Source organism: Hippopotamus amphibius, chromosome 17, assembly GCF_030028045.1.
Source record: "Hippopotamus amphibius kiboko isolate mHipAmp2 chromosome 17, mHipAmp2.hap2, whole genome shotgun sequence".
NCBI lineage: Eukaryota > Metazoa > Chordata > Mammalia > Artiodactyla > Hippopotamidae > Hippopotamus > Hippopotamus amphibius.
The window spans coordinates 16,038,122-16,057,306 of record NC_080202.1 but is presented as its reverse complement, the minus strand read 5'-3'; the positions used below and the strand labels follow the sequence as shown (position 1 = coordinate 16,057,306).

Genomic DNA, 19,185 nt, shown 5'->3' with positions numbered 1-19,185 from the left:
CCTCAGGCCAGAAAAATACAAGCTAGGTTAAAACCAAATCGTGTCCCACCTCACACCCATTAGGATGGCTACCATAAGAAAAATTAGCAAATAAGGCAAGGATGTGCAGAAATTAGAACTTTGTGCACTGTTAATGAGAAGTAAAATGGTACAGCCACTGTGGAAACCAGTATGGCAGTTCCTCAAAAAATTAAAAACAGAATTACTCTATAATCCAGTAATTCCACCTCTGGATATATAACCAAAAGAACTGAAAGCAAGGTCTCAAAGAGAAATTTGTACTCCCATATTCATAAAAGCATTATTCACAATAGCTAAAATATGGAAGTATCCCAAGTGTCCATCAGTGGATGAATGGAGAAGCAAAATGTGGTATACACATACAATGGAATTCAGGTTTAAAAAGGAAGGAAATTCTAACACATGCTACAACATGGATAAACCTTGAAGGCATTATACTAAGTGAAATAAGCCAGTCACAAAAAGACAATATATATGATTCCACTTATATGAGATACCTAAAGTATTATATATATGAGAAGTATATAAGAGGAGTCAAAATCAGAGACAGAAAATAGAGTGGTGGGGTGTCCCTGGTGGCGCAGTGGTTAAGAATCCACCTGCCAATGCAGGGGACACAGATTCGAACCCTGGTCTGGGAAGATCCCACATGCCACGGAGCAACTAAGCCCGTGTGCCACAACTACTGAGCCTGTGCTCTAGAGCCTGCGAGCCACAACTATTGAGCCTGTGTGCCACAACTACCGAAGCCCGAGAGCCTAGAGCCCATGCTCCAAAACAAGAAAAGCTACCACAATAAGAAGCCTGCACACTGCAATGAATAGTAGCCCCTGCTCTCCACAACTACAGAAAGCCCACGCGCAGCAACAAAGACCTAACACAGCCAATAAATTAAAAAGTAAATAAATAAATAAAATTTTAAAAAAAGAAAAGGAAAATAGAATGGTGATTGCCTGGACCTGGGAGAAAGGGAAGTGGGGAGTTACAGTTTATTGGGGACAGTTTCAGTTTTACAAGATGAAGAGTTTCGGAGATGGAGGTGGTGATGGTTTTACAACATTATGAATGTACTTAATACCACTAAACTATACACTTAAAATGGTTAGGATGATAAGTTTTATGTTATGTTTATTTTTTTTGGCTGTGCCACACTGGATGAAGGATCTTCATTCCCCAACCAGGGATCACACCTGCGCCCCCTGCAGTAGAAGCGCAGAGTCTTAATAACCACTTGACCTCCAGGGAAGTCCCTTTTTATCTTTTTTCTTAAATGTTTATAAATTTTATATTACGTATATTTTATCACAATTTTTAAAGATGGAAAAGAGTCAAATCATGTCATGGACAAAAAAAGTTCATCAAAACCAATGACTTCCCACCCATTCTGGTATTCGTGTGTTTGTGTTCTTGCTGTTTTCTGTCTTCAGACCATTCTGACACTGTTGCCATGGAGGAAGGGAACTGAACTCTTTTGACTCTCTTTGCCAAGCTGAAGTGAACAGAATGAGTGATATGAGAAGAACATAAACGGTTTGCCAAGTCACAAAAAAATTCATTAGGAAAGGAAGATCAAAGTCCTTCCCACCTAAGTCAAGGACATTCCACTCTAATGCTAATATCATAGCCTGAGAAAAAAAGGGCTCACTTGCAAAAGAACACATGCCTAAAAGAAGCAGAAAACGCCAGATAGAGAGATCCTGCATAGCTCACCCTGCCTACCTTTGCATAAGTAGTTACCACCTTCTGTGCCTATCTCCTAAGACTACTGGTAAAGGGTACTGCTTGCCTGAACTACAGCTGTAATATATCAGCATGACCTTTCATATTACTGATAACCTGACCATTACTTGGCTTGACATCTGATTAAATGCTTATTACCTCATATAATTTATACCTGGGGTTGAGCCTTAAGGTCATTGGAGTAAGAAGTACCAGCCAGGGAGGAGGGACGAGGGATAAGCTTTATCCTCATTGAGTAGAATGAAAAAATGAAGTTACCACACTGGTCCTAATCAGATGTAGCTGGATCCAATAACTCATCTGAATGTACCATGCCCAGCACAGCGTGGACACAACACCACTGGTTACAATGCAGAACACTGTCTGCATCTCATAACTATTAGATCTCCCAATAAATCTGATGATATTATATCCTAGAAATTATAGTGCAAATTTAGTTTTATGAAGATGCTAAAAAGAAAGTTTATAGCTTAGTCCCTGCCAACTGCTCCCAATCTCACCTTCTAACAAAAAACATTATCTTGACATACACTGAGACCTCCTCAAACATACTGACTTAAAAAAAAAATAAGACTACTTTCCATCTGGATGAAACTTTCTACTTTTCCAAGTACTATCTCATTTGATCTTTTCAACAATCTTGTGAGAGTGAAGTGTTAATTTTACAAATAAAGGGGACTTGCCTAAGGGCTCATGGCTACTAAAATGGCAAAACTGAGATCAGAACTCACATAATAACTTGCCTCCTAGACAAGCAATCTTTCTAGTCAACCGCACCAATTTGCTGAAACAAGCAATCAATCATCTTCATAAGAGAGATGAAAGAAAGGGCAGATAGAGAGCTTATCTAAAATTCTGACTTACTGCCTGTTTTTCTGGCTGCCTGCTGATTGGTGTGATCTTATTAATAGGCATCAGCAATCTTAAAAGTAAAAAAGTTCCAAGCCATTTTATTCTCATGTTGGGAAATGAGAATTTCCCTTGCAATGAAACAGAATAGTATGAGATTTTTAAAAATCAGCCTCATTATTCTGCTAACCTGGTAGCAACAGTTACTGTCAAGGATCCTGCAAGCTATTTTGGTGAAAGGGGCCAACTATGGAAAACTGGAGATATAATGGGCCTTCCCAGCCCTGCTGACTAACCTCTAACCAGAGCTGTCGGCCATCCTGCTCAGTGGGGCTGCTTTCAGTGGTGGCAAAGTACTGCATGCCATCCAACAGGCAAGTCCAGGATGTCTTCTGCTTCAATGTGTCACCATACCAGGCTGGATGGTGTTGGCACTGCAGCAGCTGGGCTTTGGCAGCTGACACAATGACACAGCCTTCTGTCTCCGCTCCACGAAGAACCATCTATGCCAGAGACAGAAGCAGAGTCACAGCACCAGGGCCAAAAAGAAGATGGAAGGTTAGTGAAAGGGACTGTACCAATGACTGCAGCTGGGTCTAATTCTGGCTTACTGAGTGAACTCTACCGGCTTTTAGTAATGGAAGTGATTACCCATGATATCTGTTAGAAAGAATAATTTTTTGGAGCTCTACCCACCTATTCTTATTTAGAGATGGGAGAAGGTAAACACACATGATTATAATCTAGTCCTATCTTGGGGTGCTCTAGTAAAGAGAAGGTACCTGGCAGTTGACCAGTTCAATAAGGCAGTTTCGGTTATATATGTCATCCGTCTGGCAGGCAGCAATGCCACACAACTGGTCACTCACACCTGACTCCTCTTCTGTGAACACTACAAACCTGTCTGTCTCTTCAATCAGCTTCTGCAACATGTAGGCACCTGGCAGAGAAATATGAAGTGGGGGGAAAGCCAGAGTCAAAGGGATAGAGAACACATCCAGGGCCAAACTGATCTTCCTTCAATTTCTCTAGAATGTATTCTCTCCAACTTGCAACTCCAGCTCAGCCCACTCCACCCCTTGACCCCTGGATAAGGGTTGTCATTTCATTTTCCTTCAATTTTAATAAAAGTAACAGATTCACAAAAGAAACTTAGAAATGCTATGTAAGTGGCAGCATTTCTTACTCTTAGGCATATCCACCTCTAAATTACTCTAGAATCTTTTTTCCTTTCACTTTGTTCCTTCTATTTTTCATTTCATATTGTTTCAAATGTTATTTGTTTGTTGACCACTCCTTTCCACATAAACCACTCCCTTGTCATCAGTGTCACTGTGTTCTCCTAGCTCTACTGCTTTCTCTGATTGTGCCCTTAGATCCTCTACCTTCTCCCAGGTTTTAGAGATAAGTTTATCTCCTAAGGTCTATCCTTTAACCTGTTCCCATTTCTTTCTTCTAAAGAGTTTGTCCAACAGTGTTATGGTTAAGAGCACCGTCTTCAGAATTAGACTAGTCTGCCTATGTTCAAGATCCTGTCTCTGCCAGTTACTTAACTGTAACCCTTCAGCAACCTTTAACCTCTCTGTCTCAGTTTCCTTGTGTGTAAAATAACAGTAACTATCTAATATGATTGTTGAGAGAATTAAATGGAATAATACATATAGTATTTCGCAGGGTACCTGACACACAGTAAGCAACTATTATCTTCTTGGCGTTAACTCTTAGCACTATGCTGAAACTCCAAAGTCTCTACCTCTAGCCCTAAGCTTTTAGATCATTTCCACTTGATTTTTAGACATTACCTAGATGTACTACTTGCACCACAAACTCAGCATGTCCAAATATGAACTCAACAACCCTATACCTTCCCAAACCTGTTTAGTCTCTGGCCCTCCTATTTCTGTTATTACTGTTGCCATCATGCCAGTCACCTGGCTCAAAGCCTCAATCATTATCGCTTTCTCCCTGTTTTAACTCCTTCTTCCAACCAGCTGCCAAATCTCTTATATACATAATAACATTTCTATTCATCCCCTCATCTCCATTCCCACTGCCTCTATCTAGTTCAGGCCCTCCTTGCCTCTTGTTAAGACACCATAATAGTTTTCCTAATTTGTCTCCCCCACCTCCAGTTTCAGTTTCTCTCCAGTCCTCCCCCACGTCACTGCCAGATTTATCTTCCTAAAAGTAAGATTATAATGATGACACACCCCTATTCAAAAACTTTCAGTAGTTCACCACTTTACTGTAAAAGGAACAAAAGCTCCTTAGCCTTGTATCTTTGATGGTCTACCTGTAGCCTTCCTTTCCAGCATCTTCACCTTTAGCTACACTCTATGCCAATCCAAACAGACTGTTCACTCTCCTCTGAACATATTGAGCTTGACCAACTGCACTCCTTTTCAGGATATTCCCTTTGCTTTTAATGCCCTATCTCCTCATTTCCACATGTTCAAACCATACTAAACCTTCAAAGTCCAGCTGAGATGCTACTTCCTCAATAAATCCTTCCCTGATCACAGTCCCTCCTTTGCTACAGTCAAGAACAACTCAACATATTCTGTAATTTCTCTCTAGTGGCATTTATCATTTTTCACTTCTTAAATTCACCATGAACTTGCATTCCTCTGTACTTGTTATTCCCTCTCCCTAAAATGCCCTTTTATTTCTTTGCTTATCAAACTCTTACTCATCTTTTAAGACCCATCTCAATTATATCTTCTTTGTGAAGCCTTTCTAGAATTCCCTATGCTGATTTAAATACTTTCTTCTTGAACATTCTTACAGAGCGTTTTCATGACTCTCTTTTTTCTTGGCCACACTGCACAGCATGCAGGATCTCAGTTCCCTGACCAGGGATTGAATCTGTGCCGCCTGCAGTGGAAGCATGGAGTCTTAACCACTGGACTGCCAGAGAAGTCCCTCATGACTCTCTCTTAGTTTCAGAGCTTCCCCTCATCTTTACATCCCTAACATCTAGGGTCATGTTTGGTACATTATAAACTCTCAGTAAAGCTAAAAAGTGAATCTATGAATGAATGAGTGATTGATTCAGTGAATGAACTAATCTTAGCTCATTCAGAGATGATACACTTGTTAAGTAGAAATATCACATATTCTATATCTCTCACTAAACCCAGCACAGTGCTTTGTGCCTATTAAGTACTCAATAAATATTTATTGACTGAACAAATTCTCTAATCCTTTGTTTCTTTCCCTTAGTCATTCTAAGTCATCACTCCTTCCTGATTCTCTTCTCCTGGCCAAAGGACCAGACCCTTTTTTTTCACTTCCCCGCCCATGCAGCAAGGCATGCAGGATCTTAGTTCCCCAACCAGGGACTGAACCTGTGCGCCCTGCAGTGAAAGCACAGAGTCTTAACCACTGGACAACCAGGGAAGTCCCATGGACCAGACCATTTAGTGTTCTCCATCACTGCTATGTAAGACTTCGGTGGCCTAATACAGAAAAACAATAGTTTCCTCTTTACACACAGATAGAACAAGCCATAATTTAGTCCTTCTCAAACTCCTGTCCAAGCTTATGTGCATATTCTAAACCTAACCCTATGGAGTCTCATCTCCCCCAGCTTACCTCCTGAAGACCCCTTATCAGGCTGTCCACTAAAGCTGGGAGTGTTGACAGGAGGTGGGGCTGGGACACTGGTCGGGACACTCTGCTTTGGCTTTTTGGCTGGCATCTGGGGATCAATCTTTAACCCCTTCAGGGCCTCAGTAGAGAGATTACGTTTGAGTACAGCTGCCTTTTTGTAGCCATCATATAAACCAAAGGCAATGTCCCGATTGGTGGTTGTCCAGGAAGCCCGTAAATCTACCAAGTGCAGCTGATGTGTGTGAAAGGCAGGATCCCCAACTCGAGTAGAGAGCTCCTAGGAAACAGGAAAAGAACCTCAGAGTAGCATGGAAATTCCCAACATTTTTCCTGGACCACAAATGCATACATAAAAAACATGTTTGTTGAATAACAGACCTGTTCTGAGGAATACAGGATGACCCTCGACAAAGAAAAACTAAGTAGTCTCAGTGTGTGCACCAGATTACACTCTGACTATATCCATTGTATTTTAAATGACTCAGAGAATTTCAATTAAAATCCTTCCTTACTTGGGGTGGGGGAAACCAACAAATAAGGCACTAGAAAAAAAAGTTTTACTCTCTTTCCTGAAGAGCAAGAGACTCAGTAAGGAGAGGGAAAAAAAGAGTTCTCAAAAAGAGGGATGCTGATACTAGTGAGTGCATCATAAAGTAACAACATATATGATTAGAATATAGTTAGGAACATTACCAGGGAATTAGCCTAAAACCTACTGCTGTGGACTGAATTGTGTCCCCACACCAAATTCATATGCTGAGGCCAGAAGCCCCAATGTGATGTTATCTGGAGACGGGGCCTTCAGGAGGTAATTAGGTTCAGACGAGGTCATGAGTGTGGGGCCCTCATGATAGGATTAGTGTCAACATAAGAAGAGACATCAGAGAGCTTCCTTCTTTTCCTGCCAGGTGAGGTCACAGTGAGAAGGCAGCCATCTGCAAGCCGGGAAGAGAGCCCTCACCAGAACCTGACCATGCTGGCACCTGATTTTGGACTGCCCAGCCTCCAGAAATGTGAGAAATTTCTGTTGTTTAAGCCACTCAGTTTATGGTATTTTGTTATGGAAGCTTAAGCAGACTAAGACACCTACTGATACAAATAAGGTAGTAAGGAGAACGTGTCAGGTGGTACCTCCTCAGCCGTGCGATTGCTGTGCCGTTGGTAGGTAAGGGAGGACAGGCTCAGTAGGTGGGTCTTTGTTACCAAGGGATCAAGGCAGTGGTCAGCATTCTCTTCAGCAGGCGAGGCCATCAGGTAAACAGTCACCTGACTTAAGTCACTAACCATCTGGGTCACACTCCAGTCAGAGATGAGGCGCCGCATCACTGTGCCCGCTGAGAAAAGGAGGCAGACAGAGCCCATGCAAACCAGTACGGAAAGGAAGGGAATTGAGAAAGAGAAACAGGACAAGGAACTGGCAAGGAGAAATGATGGGAGCCTTTGAGCTTACCTTGAGGTATAAGCCGCTGAGTTCCCCGAGTGAAGACGTGGCCCTGACTGCACTCAATTTGGATGCCACGCTGCTGGGCGAACGAGGCCCAATAATGCACCTGGCAACGAGAGCATAACACTGAACAAAGGATGGCATCAGAGAGATGGTTCAGAGACCCAATGAGAGAAAACAAGAAAGCTAGAGAAGGGGAAGAGAATTGCAGATGTCAGCAGTGCTGTCAAAGCTGACCTGCAGCTGGGGAAAGAGTGCAGTATAGGAAAGCTGCTTGTAGTGCTGGCCGAGTTTCTTCTTGCTGGGTTTCAGGTTATTGAAGAGTTTTCCCCTACAAATAGGCCTTGTGACACTTGTCCAAGTTGCCCAGAAGTTCTGCATCCAGCGCAGGGTGCTACTGTACAGCAGAATTCGGGGTTGGGATATTGCTGCAAAGGAAACATTTCCTAGTTGTGGTTAAAACACAAGAGATGAAGCTAAATCCTTTCCTAGCTTCAGATTTTAGAGGTTTAAAAACCCAAACAGCACCCAAGCCTTATACACAATACTCGCAACACCCTCTCCTTTCAAAGACCCAAGCGCTCTACTTTCACCAGCCCTCTTCCAAAAAAAGATTCTAACCCAAACCCTCCCTTGCTCTTTTCCTATCCCCTCTACAGAGGGTCAAGCTGAAGTCCTCAGTGTCTAAGTTCATCCTCCCAAGCCCTTCCTCCCCGTTGCCCCAGATCCAAGCCTCACTTCCACTGTGCCGAGTCAAATCCATCTCGATGGAGAGATTGAGGTTCTCAGAGCGAAAGGCCCGGTAGGAGTCATGGAGCTGGCCCAAGGGTACCTCAGGCAGGAACTCTGGGGCCCGCAGAGTGACACTGTGGTGATCATGGGGGTTCCCATGGCATAGCCACTGCAGGTCCAGTGTCATGCAGAGGTCAGGCAGGTGAAGGAAGCAGCAGTCATCATACCTGGCTCACAACAGAGCCCTGGCCCTTAGTGCTCTGGTCACTTGCAGCCCCTCGGCTCTTCCCCTCTCCCCCCACCCTGAGTCCCACACCCTGTTTAGGCCCCATCTATCACTCCACTCACTTAGAGGCCGTTCTCACGTTGACATCCAAGTCACCCTTGAACACAAACTGACCAGGTTTCCAATGAAAAGACAGGTGGTTCCACTCCCAGTGCATATTTTCAGTTGTGTTGTATGGATCCTGTAACCACCCCCAAGAACTTGGTGAGAATATGAATAAGAGTATCACCTTTACCTCCCAAATCAGTACCTTTCTCTCTTCCCCCATGTGCTGTACAAGCCCCAGCCACACCATCCTAATAAAAAAACAGCTCCTCTGGACCCCTCACCTCAGTAGCCAGCTGGTGCAGGTTTGCCTGTTCAATGTCCATGTGCCAGTCCCCATGGAACAGAAGACGGCTCTTGTCCCACCAGGGCAAGGGTGGGCTGGGGTCAGCTGAGGGCTTGGTCAAGAGGTCCACGGATTGGCCAATTAGTGTCCAGGCTGGGTCCCAGCACGGGCCCCATACCACTGTGTACTGGAAGATTTCCGCTGGGGTAGAGAAACAAAGGGCACAGCCTGTTACACAACTTCATCCCTCTCTTCTGCCTTCACTCCAGAAAGGCCTCAGCTCAGATCCCACCCCAGCCATCACCAACATCTCAGTCAAATTACTTGCCCTCCTCTACTCACAGTGAAAGTCGTGATAAAACTTGAGTGGGGGCATGTTTCTCTCTACTGCCACGTTACCCCATGGAAGCCCCAAGTGTAGGATTTGACGCCGACGAGAGCAAGGCTGACCGCTCTGCTCGGTGCCCACAAGTCGACCCATCAGCCGCCAGTCACGGATCTCAAACAAGTAGCGGGGATAGTCTCTTATCCGAACTGTTATTATAGGGAGCATACACACCGGCCACTCAGGAAATTGTCTTAGCACTCTCAGGCACTTTTTTCCCCTGCCACTATTTTTACCCACCTATTGCTATTTCACAAGGTCAACTGGCAGTTGGCAGCAAGGCTGAAAAAGGGCATGGAGACCCTGAGCAGTGAGGGGAATAACACTGAGATCCAAGAGCCACAGTAACCCTGAAGATGACTGTATTAGTTGTACCCTTGTGTTTAGCCAAGCAGTTTCAGGGTGAAATTCAGGAACAAAGAAAGGGAAGAGGAGTCCACCCATCCCACTCCACCCACCGAAAAACAGCCACATTTCCCAATATAACTGAGCTCCTCTGTAATCTCTCAAAGAGCTCCCTGGAGTTCCAAGGCAAACACTAAGCTCTACAAATAAGGAAGTACTCCTTACCCAGAAATGTCTTGACACTGCACTTGAGCATACGACACCACTGAATGACAAGATCTACTCCCTCAGCAGGAAAAGGGCTGCCTGGATCAAGCTCTCGAACCTGTTCTACCACACGCTCAGGCCCGTGGAAGGAGGCATCTGCCAGAGCCACCAGTTCTAGCCCTGCCAGGCTCCAAGTGAGCAGTGCCCGGCGCATGGGTGTGTTGCCATAGAGACGACGGGAGCGCTGGATGTAGATTTCGATGTTTTTATGTTCCAAAGAGGCATAGAGCTCCTCAATTTTGCGGGCAGGCAATAACTCCCCATGCTGCTTCCGAAGAGCAGCCACTTTGGCATCCAGCAACTGCAACCTTTTGGCACTCTCCTTACTTTCATCTTTCATCAGTTCATAGTTATCACGAAGTTTCACCTCAAAAATGTCATCCAGGAAAACCCATGAGAAGTGCTGAACCTTCAAGAGTAGATCAGGTGGGAGGGGGGCAGAGCTAGGAGAAGCCTGAGAAGGAGCTCCTCCATGCAATCCCTTCAGCCATTTCTGAACTCCCACAGCCTCATCCAGAGTTCGAGAGAAATCATACTGATAAGGAAACTCCACTGAGACTGAACCCAGGGAAAAGAGCCAAACACGGTTTCGGAGGGTCTGCAGCACAGGGAAGGGGTTCCGGTGGAGGATCATCTCCTCCAGCTCAGGCAGCAGCTGCACCTCCACTTCCTTGAAGTTGAAGATGCTATTGCCATCGAAGCCAGCAGCCAGCTCTGGGCAGTAAGCCTGCAGTGAACCCCCGTGCCGGCTCAGAGACACACTCTCTGCAGCCAGGGTAATGAACTTGTCCTCAGCTACAAAAGCTGTCAGCTTGGCTGTGCTCACCTCTAGCGTCAGGTTTAGCAGCCGCTTTGGGGGAGAGGACTCGGCGGGACAGCCTTCTGGCTCATAGTCGGTCTCTGGAGTCTCTAGTGCAACAAGTAGAACAGTCTCAGGAAACAGAGTGGCTCTTAGTAGGTCTCGGCACTGCAGGGTGGCCAGGATGTGCTGGTACAGGTACATGTGATCTGGGGGGCTCCAGAGTAGGGTCAGCCCTGCACCACACTGAACCTTTAGAGAGCAAGAGAAAAGGATATATCAATGACAATGTCCCAGAACACGAGAGATGCAGGAACTATTATACTTGCACACCTGGCTCAAGAACCATCTCCACTCAGAAGTCTTTCCTGAGTAATGACATTAATTACCCCCTTGCTTTGCTACTCTGCACACTAATATTTTAACAGTTCTTAACTTATACTTGTAAGCACTTACACTTTTAAAGTCCTCCTCAACTGAATTCTAAATTGTCTGAGAGGAGAGGCCATGTATTTTAATTCTCTGGTTATCTACCACAGTACATCCAGTATATACACATGTACTCAATAAGTTGTTTGGCTGTATGTTTCTGCTCATGAGTTATCTTTCTATAACAACCACACTCTGTATAATAACCATTGCAACAATCAATTGGAAAATGTTTCATGCATTGATTGCACCTTGACTTAATTCTTCTTTTTTTTTGACTTAATTCTTAAAAAGTATAAAAAGTACTGGTCACACAAGTTAACACAGCAATTGACCTGTGGGAAAGTATGCCTCAAAGAAGGGAGTAGAGACCTTGTCAGCTTGAAAAGCAAAGTCAATTCTCAATAGTTAAGCAGACAGAGAAAATTTATATTCCAAGACAAAAAAATTCCTTTGAGTTCCAATCTCTGAAAAGGAAACTTTTCGGTTTCCAAAGGAAGTTGAAGTCTGATGAACAGGAAAATATCCCATTCTTCCCCCATGCCCATCTGACAATCCGAGGAAAAGATACTGGGAAGCCTCTCAAAACTTTCCAGTGCCTCCATCTTCAGATCTCTTCCAGTCTTTTGATGAGCTGAACGCTTCAGTAAAATGATACCAGATCATGACCTCTAAAAGCCCTGTATTTTTCAGACATATGCACTGAAATCTTTACAGCTGAAATTATATGTCTGGAATCTGCTTCAAAATAATCCTAGAGCAGAAGGTAGGGGCAACTGCTCACAGTGTAGCTAAATGAGGGTGGTCATAAGTTGGTAGTTAATGAGGCTGGGTACGGATGCATGAAAGTTCATATATTCTCACTAGTTTTATATACATTTTAAGTTCCATATTAAGAGTTAAAAATGTACAGAATAAGCCAGGAAAAAAAGAACCACCACTAGATGTTATACTTCTCATAGGTGAGTTTCACAACATGACTCAGGACTAGAAAATGCTCTAAGCCTAGGGAAAAACCAACCTGACTCCACCTCCCCATAGAAGCATTACCTCTAGAGAGCGGATGCTGCTGTGATAGGTGATGGAGAGCATGGAGAGGCTGAGCACCGGAGTGGGGATGTCAGGAGCCTTACAACAAGGTTGCATCTTCTCTGTGACCGACTTCACCAGCGCAAGTACAAGTCCTTGAATACCCACCGTGGAGGTTTCAGCACTTCCCAGGACAGTCAGTGTGTCCAGTCGGATCTCTGAAGCACCTAACATCCAGAAACCATGTCAGGCTTGGTTCTCAGCTCTCAAATGGCAACTTTAGCCCTCACTCTCTCTACTTCCTTATTCCCTTCACTCTAACTACATTTATTCCCCACACCTTCCTAACCTCATTTCTCATGTTTTAGGGAAGTTTTCCCCTTCCTATTTTAACCTAACTAGATCTGCCAGGGCCAAAGTAGTTTCCAAACTCCTACCAATTCTCCAGAGGTATATCAGTTACTCTCTAGAACTAAATACACAAAGAAATAAAACACTAACTGCATCTCACTCTCTTGATCAGATATCAAAGCTGTCTTTTTCTTATACCTCTTGCTATTTGAAAGCGCTTAAGAAATATTAAGAAGCCCAACAGTTATGCAAAACCTTCCAACATTTCATGCCTCTAATTCAGAAAATTTTCAAATAATTGGCTTTATTAAGTGAGAAGGAACAGCATAATCTGTTTAGGTTACAAACTACCCACTTCAGTATAGACTTCCTGTCCCACTTACCAACCAGGGCGGAAAGGGTGAACAAGTTCATGTCCTCCACCTTCAAGTCCACCTTCCACAGTAACGACACGGATTCCCCAAATGAAGATTCCCTAGAGACAGCGGACTTCCCAGATTGTGGGCCCATCAAGGACAAGATCCGAGAAAGACACTGAGCACAGGTATCTGATGCTTCTACCTGCAGTCCTCGGATAGTACAGTCAAGAAAGAGGGTATCTGACTGAGTGCTGGACAGGCCCAGAGGCTGGTTATAGCTACCCTAGAAAAGCAGCAGAGGGACTCCATCAGAAGCATGCCAACACACAGTTCTGTAATGCACTGATGCATCACCTACTGCCAAACACAGATGCTCAGTGCTCTAAAACATGGCAGGATGAGGAAACTACACAGGCTATTTACCAACGTCCCCGCCTACCTGTAATGTGAAGGAGTCCAGGACAAGCGCCTCACCCCAAACATGCATATTGGGTGGGTGGGGTGCCCGCTGAATGTGGGAGTCACTGCCCACCCGCCAGCAGAGGTGGTCCACAGTTAGGACGCCCCGCTGATGGATACTCTGTGGTCTCAGGTGTTGGTAATCTGAACAAAGAAGGTGGGAAAGAGGAGTTCCTTGGAGCCACAGTAGACATCAATTGGGCCCAGCTCCAATAACGAACAGATTCTTGTTCCTTTTCCATTGCGGAGCCTTACCCAGAGAGATGGAATTGAATCCCAAGGCAAAGGGTGGTGTATCTCCAAGCTGAATGGAGACATTGACATTGGAGATGGAGGTGCTAAAGATGATAGGAGCCAGGATTTGAGGGAAGGTTCTGCATAGAGACAAGACATCATTGCTTGAGAAGGAAAGAATTGCAACTTCCTATTATGGAACAGATTCCTGAAGCTCTCAAAAGACAGGAGGAGTTGTGTTGTGAATCTTAGGATAGGATGCAACTAGGAAAAAAAAAGATTTAACTCATCGGTTCACTCCTACCCCCAGTGATAATCCGCAGAGACTTATTAGGTTGAACCAGATGAAACTGCCATTTTCATAGATCAAATATGGTGAACATCAGCATATCTCATGATTCAACTTAATACAACCAAAAGCACCACTTCCAAACCACCGATCTTAAGTTCTCTATGTGACACACTGCAAATACTACAGAGAGAGAGAGACGTGGCACTGCTGACAAGACCTGTCACTTTATAATCTAAGGCAGATGAGATACTATTAATCCTTTAAGTTCAGTTCAACAAGTGTTCATTTTGTATAATAAGGAACTGTGCTGGGCACTGAGAAAATAAAAACAAAGAGGACATAATTCTACCACCAGAGTCTAGTCTGATGGGGAAGATATATAAAATAGGTTTGTTACTGGATCTGGGCTACTGAAACTCATTTTTTTAAAAAATCAAACAATCAAATATATATTTAAGACAAGATGTCACTTTAAACAAAAAAAATCCAAGGATCCGCCTGATAAGATGGTGACTGAAAAAGACTACACTTACCTTGTTTTCCATGGCTTAAGAACAGATGAACTAGATTCTTGGGTCTCCAATGCCAGCATGTGCAGCCAGTGAGAGAATTCCTGGTGCCGGTAATGAATAATACACGTGTTCAGAACCAGGGAGGCTGAGAGGTCAATGGTGGTCACCTGGAGATGAGTACACCAAAATTGTGGGCTTGGGTTTTATTTCATTACCTCATGATGCAACAACGCATGAGAGAGAAGAAAAAGGCATGATTCTTGGCCAACACACCTGCACACTAGCCTTGAGGGAGTTGAGGCAGACAATGCGCTGGCGGCTCTGGGACAGCAGCAACCCATCTGGTAAGGGCAAAGGGCAGATCAGAGGAGAACACTGGCAGTGCAAGAGGTGAGACTAAGAGAAGGTCAGAAGCAGGCAAGGAGATGAACAGAATGTCGCCAACACTCATTAGCTGGGGCTATTTTCTCTCAGCGTGTTCCCACCTCCCCTTCCTCGGTTTCACTGATATTAAATTAAGAAGACCAAGTGGGGCATTGGGGAAGAGTATGTCTGGTCCTCCTGGTCTCTCTCAGTACCAGTATCCCCAGCCATGAACCTTTCAAAATGAGTTCAGTGCTCATCTGTGCCATATCAGAGTTTGCTGTGAAGCTTCGAAGGGGCAGCTGATCCTCATCTCGGTGGTACAGGAAATGCAGCAGCTTCAGTGTCCAATTCAGGTGTCTGGAACAGAGACAGACTCTGGCTTAGAAGTGTGTGGGATGCTACTCTTAACCCTCTTCTCCCCTCAGACAAGCTCAGCGCAGCTACTACGCTGGTTATGGAGATGCCAGCACGTAGCTCCACTACAACTCTCTGCACTTCTGTGTCAGGAGAGATCTCACCTCTTTTGACTATTCATGGACAGCACCACACTTGTGATCTCCATTTTCACCTTGACCTGGTCTGGCAGCTGCTGAAGGAGGTATAGGCCAGGCAGAGTTGGCTCAGCCAAGTTCTCCGTCACCTCTGAAAACATGAATGAATAATACAAGAACCATCAATCCTTAACACTCTTAAGTCTCCCAACATGCCATGCCCTCTTTGGCCAAATTCTCCCACATAAAGTAGGCTAAGCAAATGCCCAATCTTAGCGTACAAGGCAAAGATCCCAGAGATCCAGGCACCTGCTGTACTTCCTTCCCCAGAGTCTAAAAAATAATATGGAAATCAGCTTGTTATAATAAAAAGAATAAGGACTTTTCGGCCAAATAATTTAAATCCCATTTTTACTGCTGACTAGCTAGGTAATCTCAGTCAATTCACCCACGTAATATTCCTAGGCTTCAGTTTCCTCATTCGTAAAATGCTGAGGATTTAGTAGGGGAACATACACAAGACACATAATACAGGTCTAATTCGTGACAATTACCCACTAAATGTTAGTTCTTTAACTCACCACAAGCAAATGCCCTATTTCCTTTAGCTATCCTCAAAGGCCAGGGTCAAAGGCCATGGCAACTAACAAATCACACCTAAACAAGTGGTGAGATCATTATTCTTTTCTACTTCCAAAATAACCCAAGAAGAGAGAAGCTAAGAAGCTCACTGACTGGGGCTTTACCTGAACAGGGAACAGGCTTGGACGCCAGGTCTGGGCCCTGGCGCAGCAGCTGACTATGGAAGAGGCCCTCGTGCAGTTCAGCATGGAGTGTCCACACATCCACAGTGATCACCTTCAGCTGCCGGCTGCTGATGCCCACCTCTAGACAGAGCTTTAGGGCAAGTGAGAGCTCTGCTAGACAGGTGTCCTCCTACAGGGAAGATATCCCTCCAAGGTGTGAATGTGTAGAGAATTTGGGGTCAAAATGCTGTGATCTGAAACACATCCTTGAAATCTTTGAACCGCATAGCACACAGAATCTAGGATGTAAGCTCTAAACTCCTTCATATCTTATGCCCAGAAGAAAACAAGGCATCTGTATGACCATGGCATACTCACCAACTGGCCGCTCTTTAGAACCTTGCTGTTGATCTGACTTAGGCTCACCTCACATTTCAGCCTGGGAAAGGAAAAAAAATTAAGAGCACTTGTCCCCTTTCCTCACCATCTACCTTTAGTCAAGCTTTGTTTGGAAGCCACAAGGCGAACAAAAGTGCCTAATCTTATTCTCTCCTCAAATTACACAGAATGAGAACCTGACACCTTGATAAGAAACCCCTGACATACACCCACCCTTAAAAAACCATAAGGCAAGAATGGGACTACCAAATCTTCTTCAACCCAGTGCTTACCTCTTCCCATCACTATCCAAAAGAAAACTGCTATCTCTGATCTGAATATGCCACAAGGATTCAGAAGTAGCCACCTTGAGAACCATGATGTTTATAGAATCTACATGAATGGAGAATAGCTGGAAGAAAGATGCAAGGATGAATGATAATTAACATCAAGGCAATGTCCTTCCTTTCCAGTGGAAAAAAAATAAGAGGAAGCTCTTGGTATTATGCCTCAAATACAGTAGAAAAATCCACCCATGATTCCAAAGCCAGCCATTCCTACTTCAGTCTAGCAAAGTGGGAAAGTAGTCTCACCTGGCAGAAGATCTTCAATAAGGATGGGCTAAAGGACAGCTCCTTTTGGTGCACTCCAGTACTCTGGGAGAATGGGGCAAACAGGCCAGATACCTTCTGCAGGTCCGTTCTGATACGCACTTCTCCAAAGCACAAGGCCACATAGTGTCTACTCAGAAAAGAAATCTCACTGCCATCTGGTCCATCCTTTCCATAGAAGTCTCTTCCCCTCCCTCACATTCACCTTCCCATCCTCCCTAAAAATGTAGCTCAAATCATGGAAGTCTCATAGTAGTTATTAATATCTATCTCACAAAACAGCAGCTTCCAGGCTAACACAGAGACATCAGCAAGAACCCACTTCCCTCCATGGGCTGTAAAAGAATCTCATTCTACAAACCACAATCCCAAAACATTCCCCAAGAGGAGAGTGAGGTGATAGGGTACTCACGGCAGATCATGGCTAAGGAGTTTGCTGGAAATCCACAGGCTATCAATTTCCTAAAACAGTTTGGGAGGAAGCTTTATACACTAGCTGCTAGGTAAGCCAAGAGCAGCTTGACAAGACTGAAAAGAGTCTAAAAGAAGAGCAAGTGTTATAGCCCTTCTACTAAATATTCTCCATCCCATTTTCACCAGCTTCTCTCCTCAGCACTATATCCTGTTCCTCTAAAGGACATTGGTTGAACTTGTTTCGTATCTCTCTTTTATGGATATGTTACCTTGTTTCCCCTCTTATATTAGAACAGTAAGCTCTTCTACTTTCTGTTATCTTTGTTCTGCACTTTGCTTCTGTATCTTTCTTACATGCCCTGTACACCCTGTGCCTTGAAAGCATTTTTAAAAGAATTTGCATCAATTCCAGTGTTCCCAAATTAGCTCTTAAGTCATCTTGGCAAAGGGGTGGCAAGGCCTAGTTAACTAGAAAAGCCATCCGAATTTTTTAAAAAAGGAAATTAAAAGTTGAAATTTAGCTGGATTAACCCCACATATATTCCCAGGGAGTTTCCCAGGACTCACCACGGTTTGCTGGTGCTGCTGAAACTTAAGACTGACATTCTGAATCCAAAACAAGGAGCCAATCTTTAGTTCCGCCTGCAGCTTCCGCTGACACCACTTGGTGGCCAACCGGACCACAAGCCACCTGCAGAAAAATCCTTGTGAATTCATAGGACTCTCTCCTAATTATTGCCTCCCTTACCCCCTGTGGGTCCTAGAAGACCTTGCAAAGGGTCACGAACTGGAGGCTGATTTTCTGAGCAACACTCCTGTCTCCCAAAACACCACTCTGTCATATATATTCAGCCACGCTGATCAGGACCCTAGCCCCAGAGTGTCCCCTCCACCCAGATGAAATCAGACGAACTAAACTCCACCTTTTAAGTTGGAGACAAAGACAGCAATTTCTCAAATCCTTAAGAACCCCAGAGGTAGAGAGAAGAGGCCCCAACAGGAGTCGAAGTACAAGCATCCATGCCAGATGTGCCATCACATAACCCCCCAAAAGGTCTCCTCCTCCACCCTCCAGACAGGTGTCTGCGAAAAGGCCGGGTGGGGTGACACCCGGTCGGCTCAAATGACGCTCTCCCTAGGCAGCCAGACCTGTTCCGGCTCCCCAGGGCGAGGCTGCAGGTGCCCTTCGCGCTCGGGGAAGGGGACGTTCAGGGGCATATAGATGAAGAAAGAAAAACCACCCAGCCGGGCCCCCTCCTCACTCACACCCCTATCCGCCTCCCAATCTCAGCATCTCCTCAGGCCTCTCCCGCTTGCTCAGTCTCCCCCCCGCTCACGGTTCCTCCGCACCAGCTCCGGGCGCACGCCCCCGCTCGACCCCTCCCCTCGCCGCGCGCCCCCTCTTCGGCCCCTCCCCCTCCGCCGCCCGCGCACCTCCTCCCCAGCCCCCTCCCCCCTCCGCGCGCCTCTTTCCAGCGCGCGCCCCCTCCTCAGTCTCTCTTCCTTCCCTTCCCAGCCACCCCCCGCAACACCCGCCGTAGCCGGGATCCCCTCACCGGCCTAAGAAGAGGGCGCTGAGCGCAACCAACAGCAAGGCCAACAGCGCGGAGAAGAACAGGGGCATTCCGGCCCCGGCCCGGCCTGGCTCCGGCCCCCGCCCTGCCGGGGCGCCCCTCCCGCCCCGCCGGCTTCGAGCTGCGCCG

The 19,185-nt window shown here is 45.3% G+C and overlaps 1 protein-coding gene across 6 annotated transcripts in view; it reads right to left on the bottom strand.

The window, feature by feature from the left end:
- The window catches only part of BLTP2 (bridge-like lipid transfer protein family member 2), a 26,829-nt gene extending 7,644 nt beyond the window's left edge, over positions 1 to 19,185 (bottom strand). For 2 of the 6 annotated variants that reach the window (XR_009049873.1, XM_057713972.1), the window contains exons 1-26: positions 18,406 to 18,535; positions 18,050 to 18,173; positions 17,481 to 17,530; positions 17,051 to 17,198; positions 16,751 to 16,869; positions 16,458 to 16,518; positions 16,080 to 16,269; positions 15,361 to 15,484; positions 15,075 to 15,199; positions 14,750 to 14,817; positions 14,498 to 14,643; positions 13,694 to 13,812; positions 13,419 to 13,582; positions 13,004 to 13,262; positions 12,291 to 12,496; positions 9,971 to 11,063; positions 9,358 to 9,549; positions 9,014 to 9,216; positions 8,747 to 8,865; positions 8,405 to 8,625; positions 7,904 to 8,094; positions 7,673 to 7,772; positions 7,354 to 7,556; positions 6,205 to 6,499; positions 3,393 to 3,550; positions 2,907 to 3,113 (exon numbers count right to left, since the gene is read on the bottom strand). Coding sequence is in view for 5 of the 6 variants with exons in the window: in XM_057713972.1 (XP_057569955.1) it covers positions 2,907 to 3,113; positions 3,393 to 3,550; positions 6,205 to 6,499; positions 7,354 to 7,556; positions 7,673 to 7,772; positions 7,904 to 8,094; positions 8,405 to 8,625; positions 8,747 to 8,865; positions 9,014 to 9,216; positions 9,358 to 9,549; positions 9,971 to 11,063; positions 12,291 to 12,496; positions 13,004 to 13,262; positions 13,419 to 13,582; positions 13,694 to 13,812; positions 14,498 to 14,643; positions 14,750 to 14,817; positions 15,075 to 15,199; positions 15,361 to 15,484; positions 16,080 to 16,269; positions 16,458 to 16,518; positions 16,751 to 16,869; positions 17,051 to 17,198; positions 17,481 to 17,530; positions 18,050 to 18,173; positions 18,406 to 18,518 (4,998 nt within the window). In the remaining variant the exon portion in view is untranslated. Of the gene's footprint in view, positions 1 to 2,906; positions 3,114 to 3,392; positions 3,551 to 6,204; positions 6,500 to 7,353; positions 7,557 to 7,672; positions 7,773 to 7,903; positions 8,095 to 8,404; positions 8,626 to 8,746; positions 8,866 to 9,013; positions 9,217 to 9,357; positions 9,550 to 9,970; positions 11,064 to 12,290; positions 12,497 to 13,003; positions 13,263 to 13,418; positions 13,583 to 13,693; positions 13,813 to 14,497; positions 14,644 to 14,749; positions 14,818 to 15,074; positions 15,200 to 15,360; positions 15,485 to 16,079; positions 16,270 to 16,457; positions 16,519 to 16,750; positions 16,870 to 17,050; positions 17,199 to 17,480; positions 17,531 to 18,049; positions 18,174 to 18,405; positions 18,536 to 19,038 lie in introns of those variants that run through there. The other 4 variants (XM_057713973.1, XM_057713976.1, XM_057713974.1 and 1 more) reach the window with 4 other exon arrangements.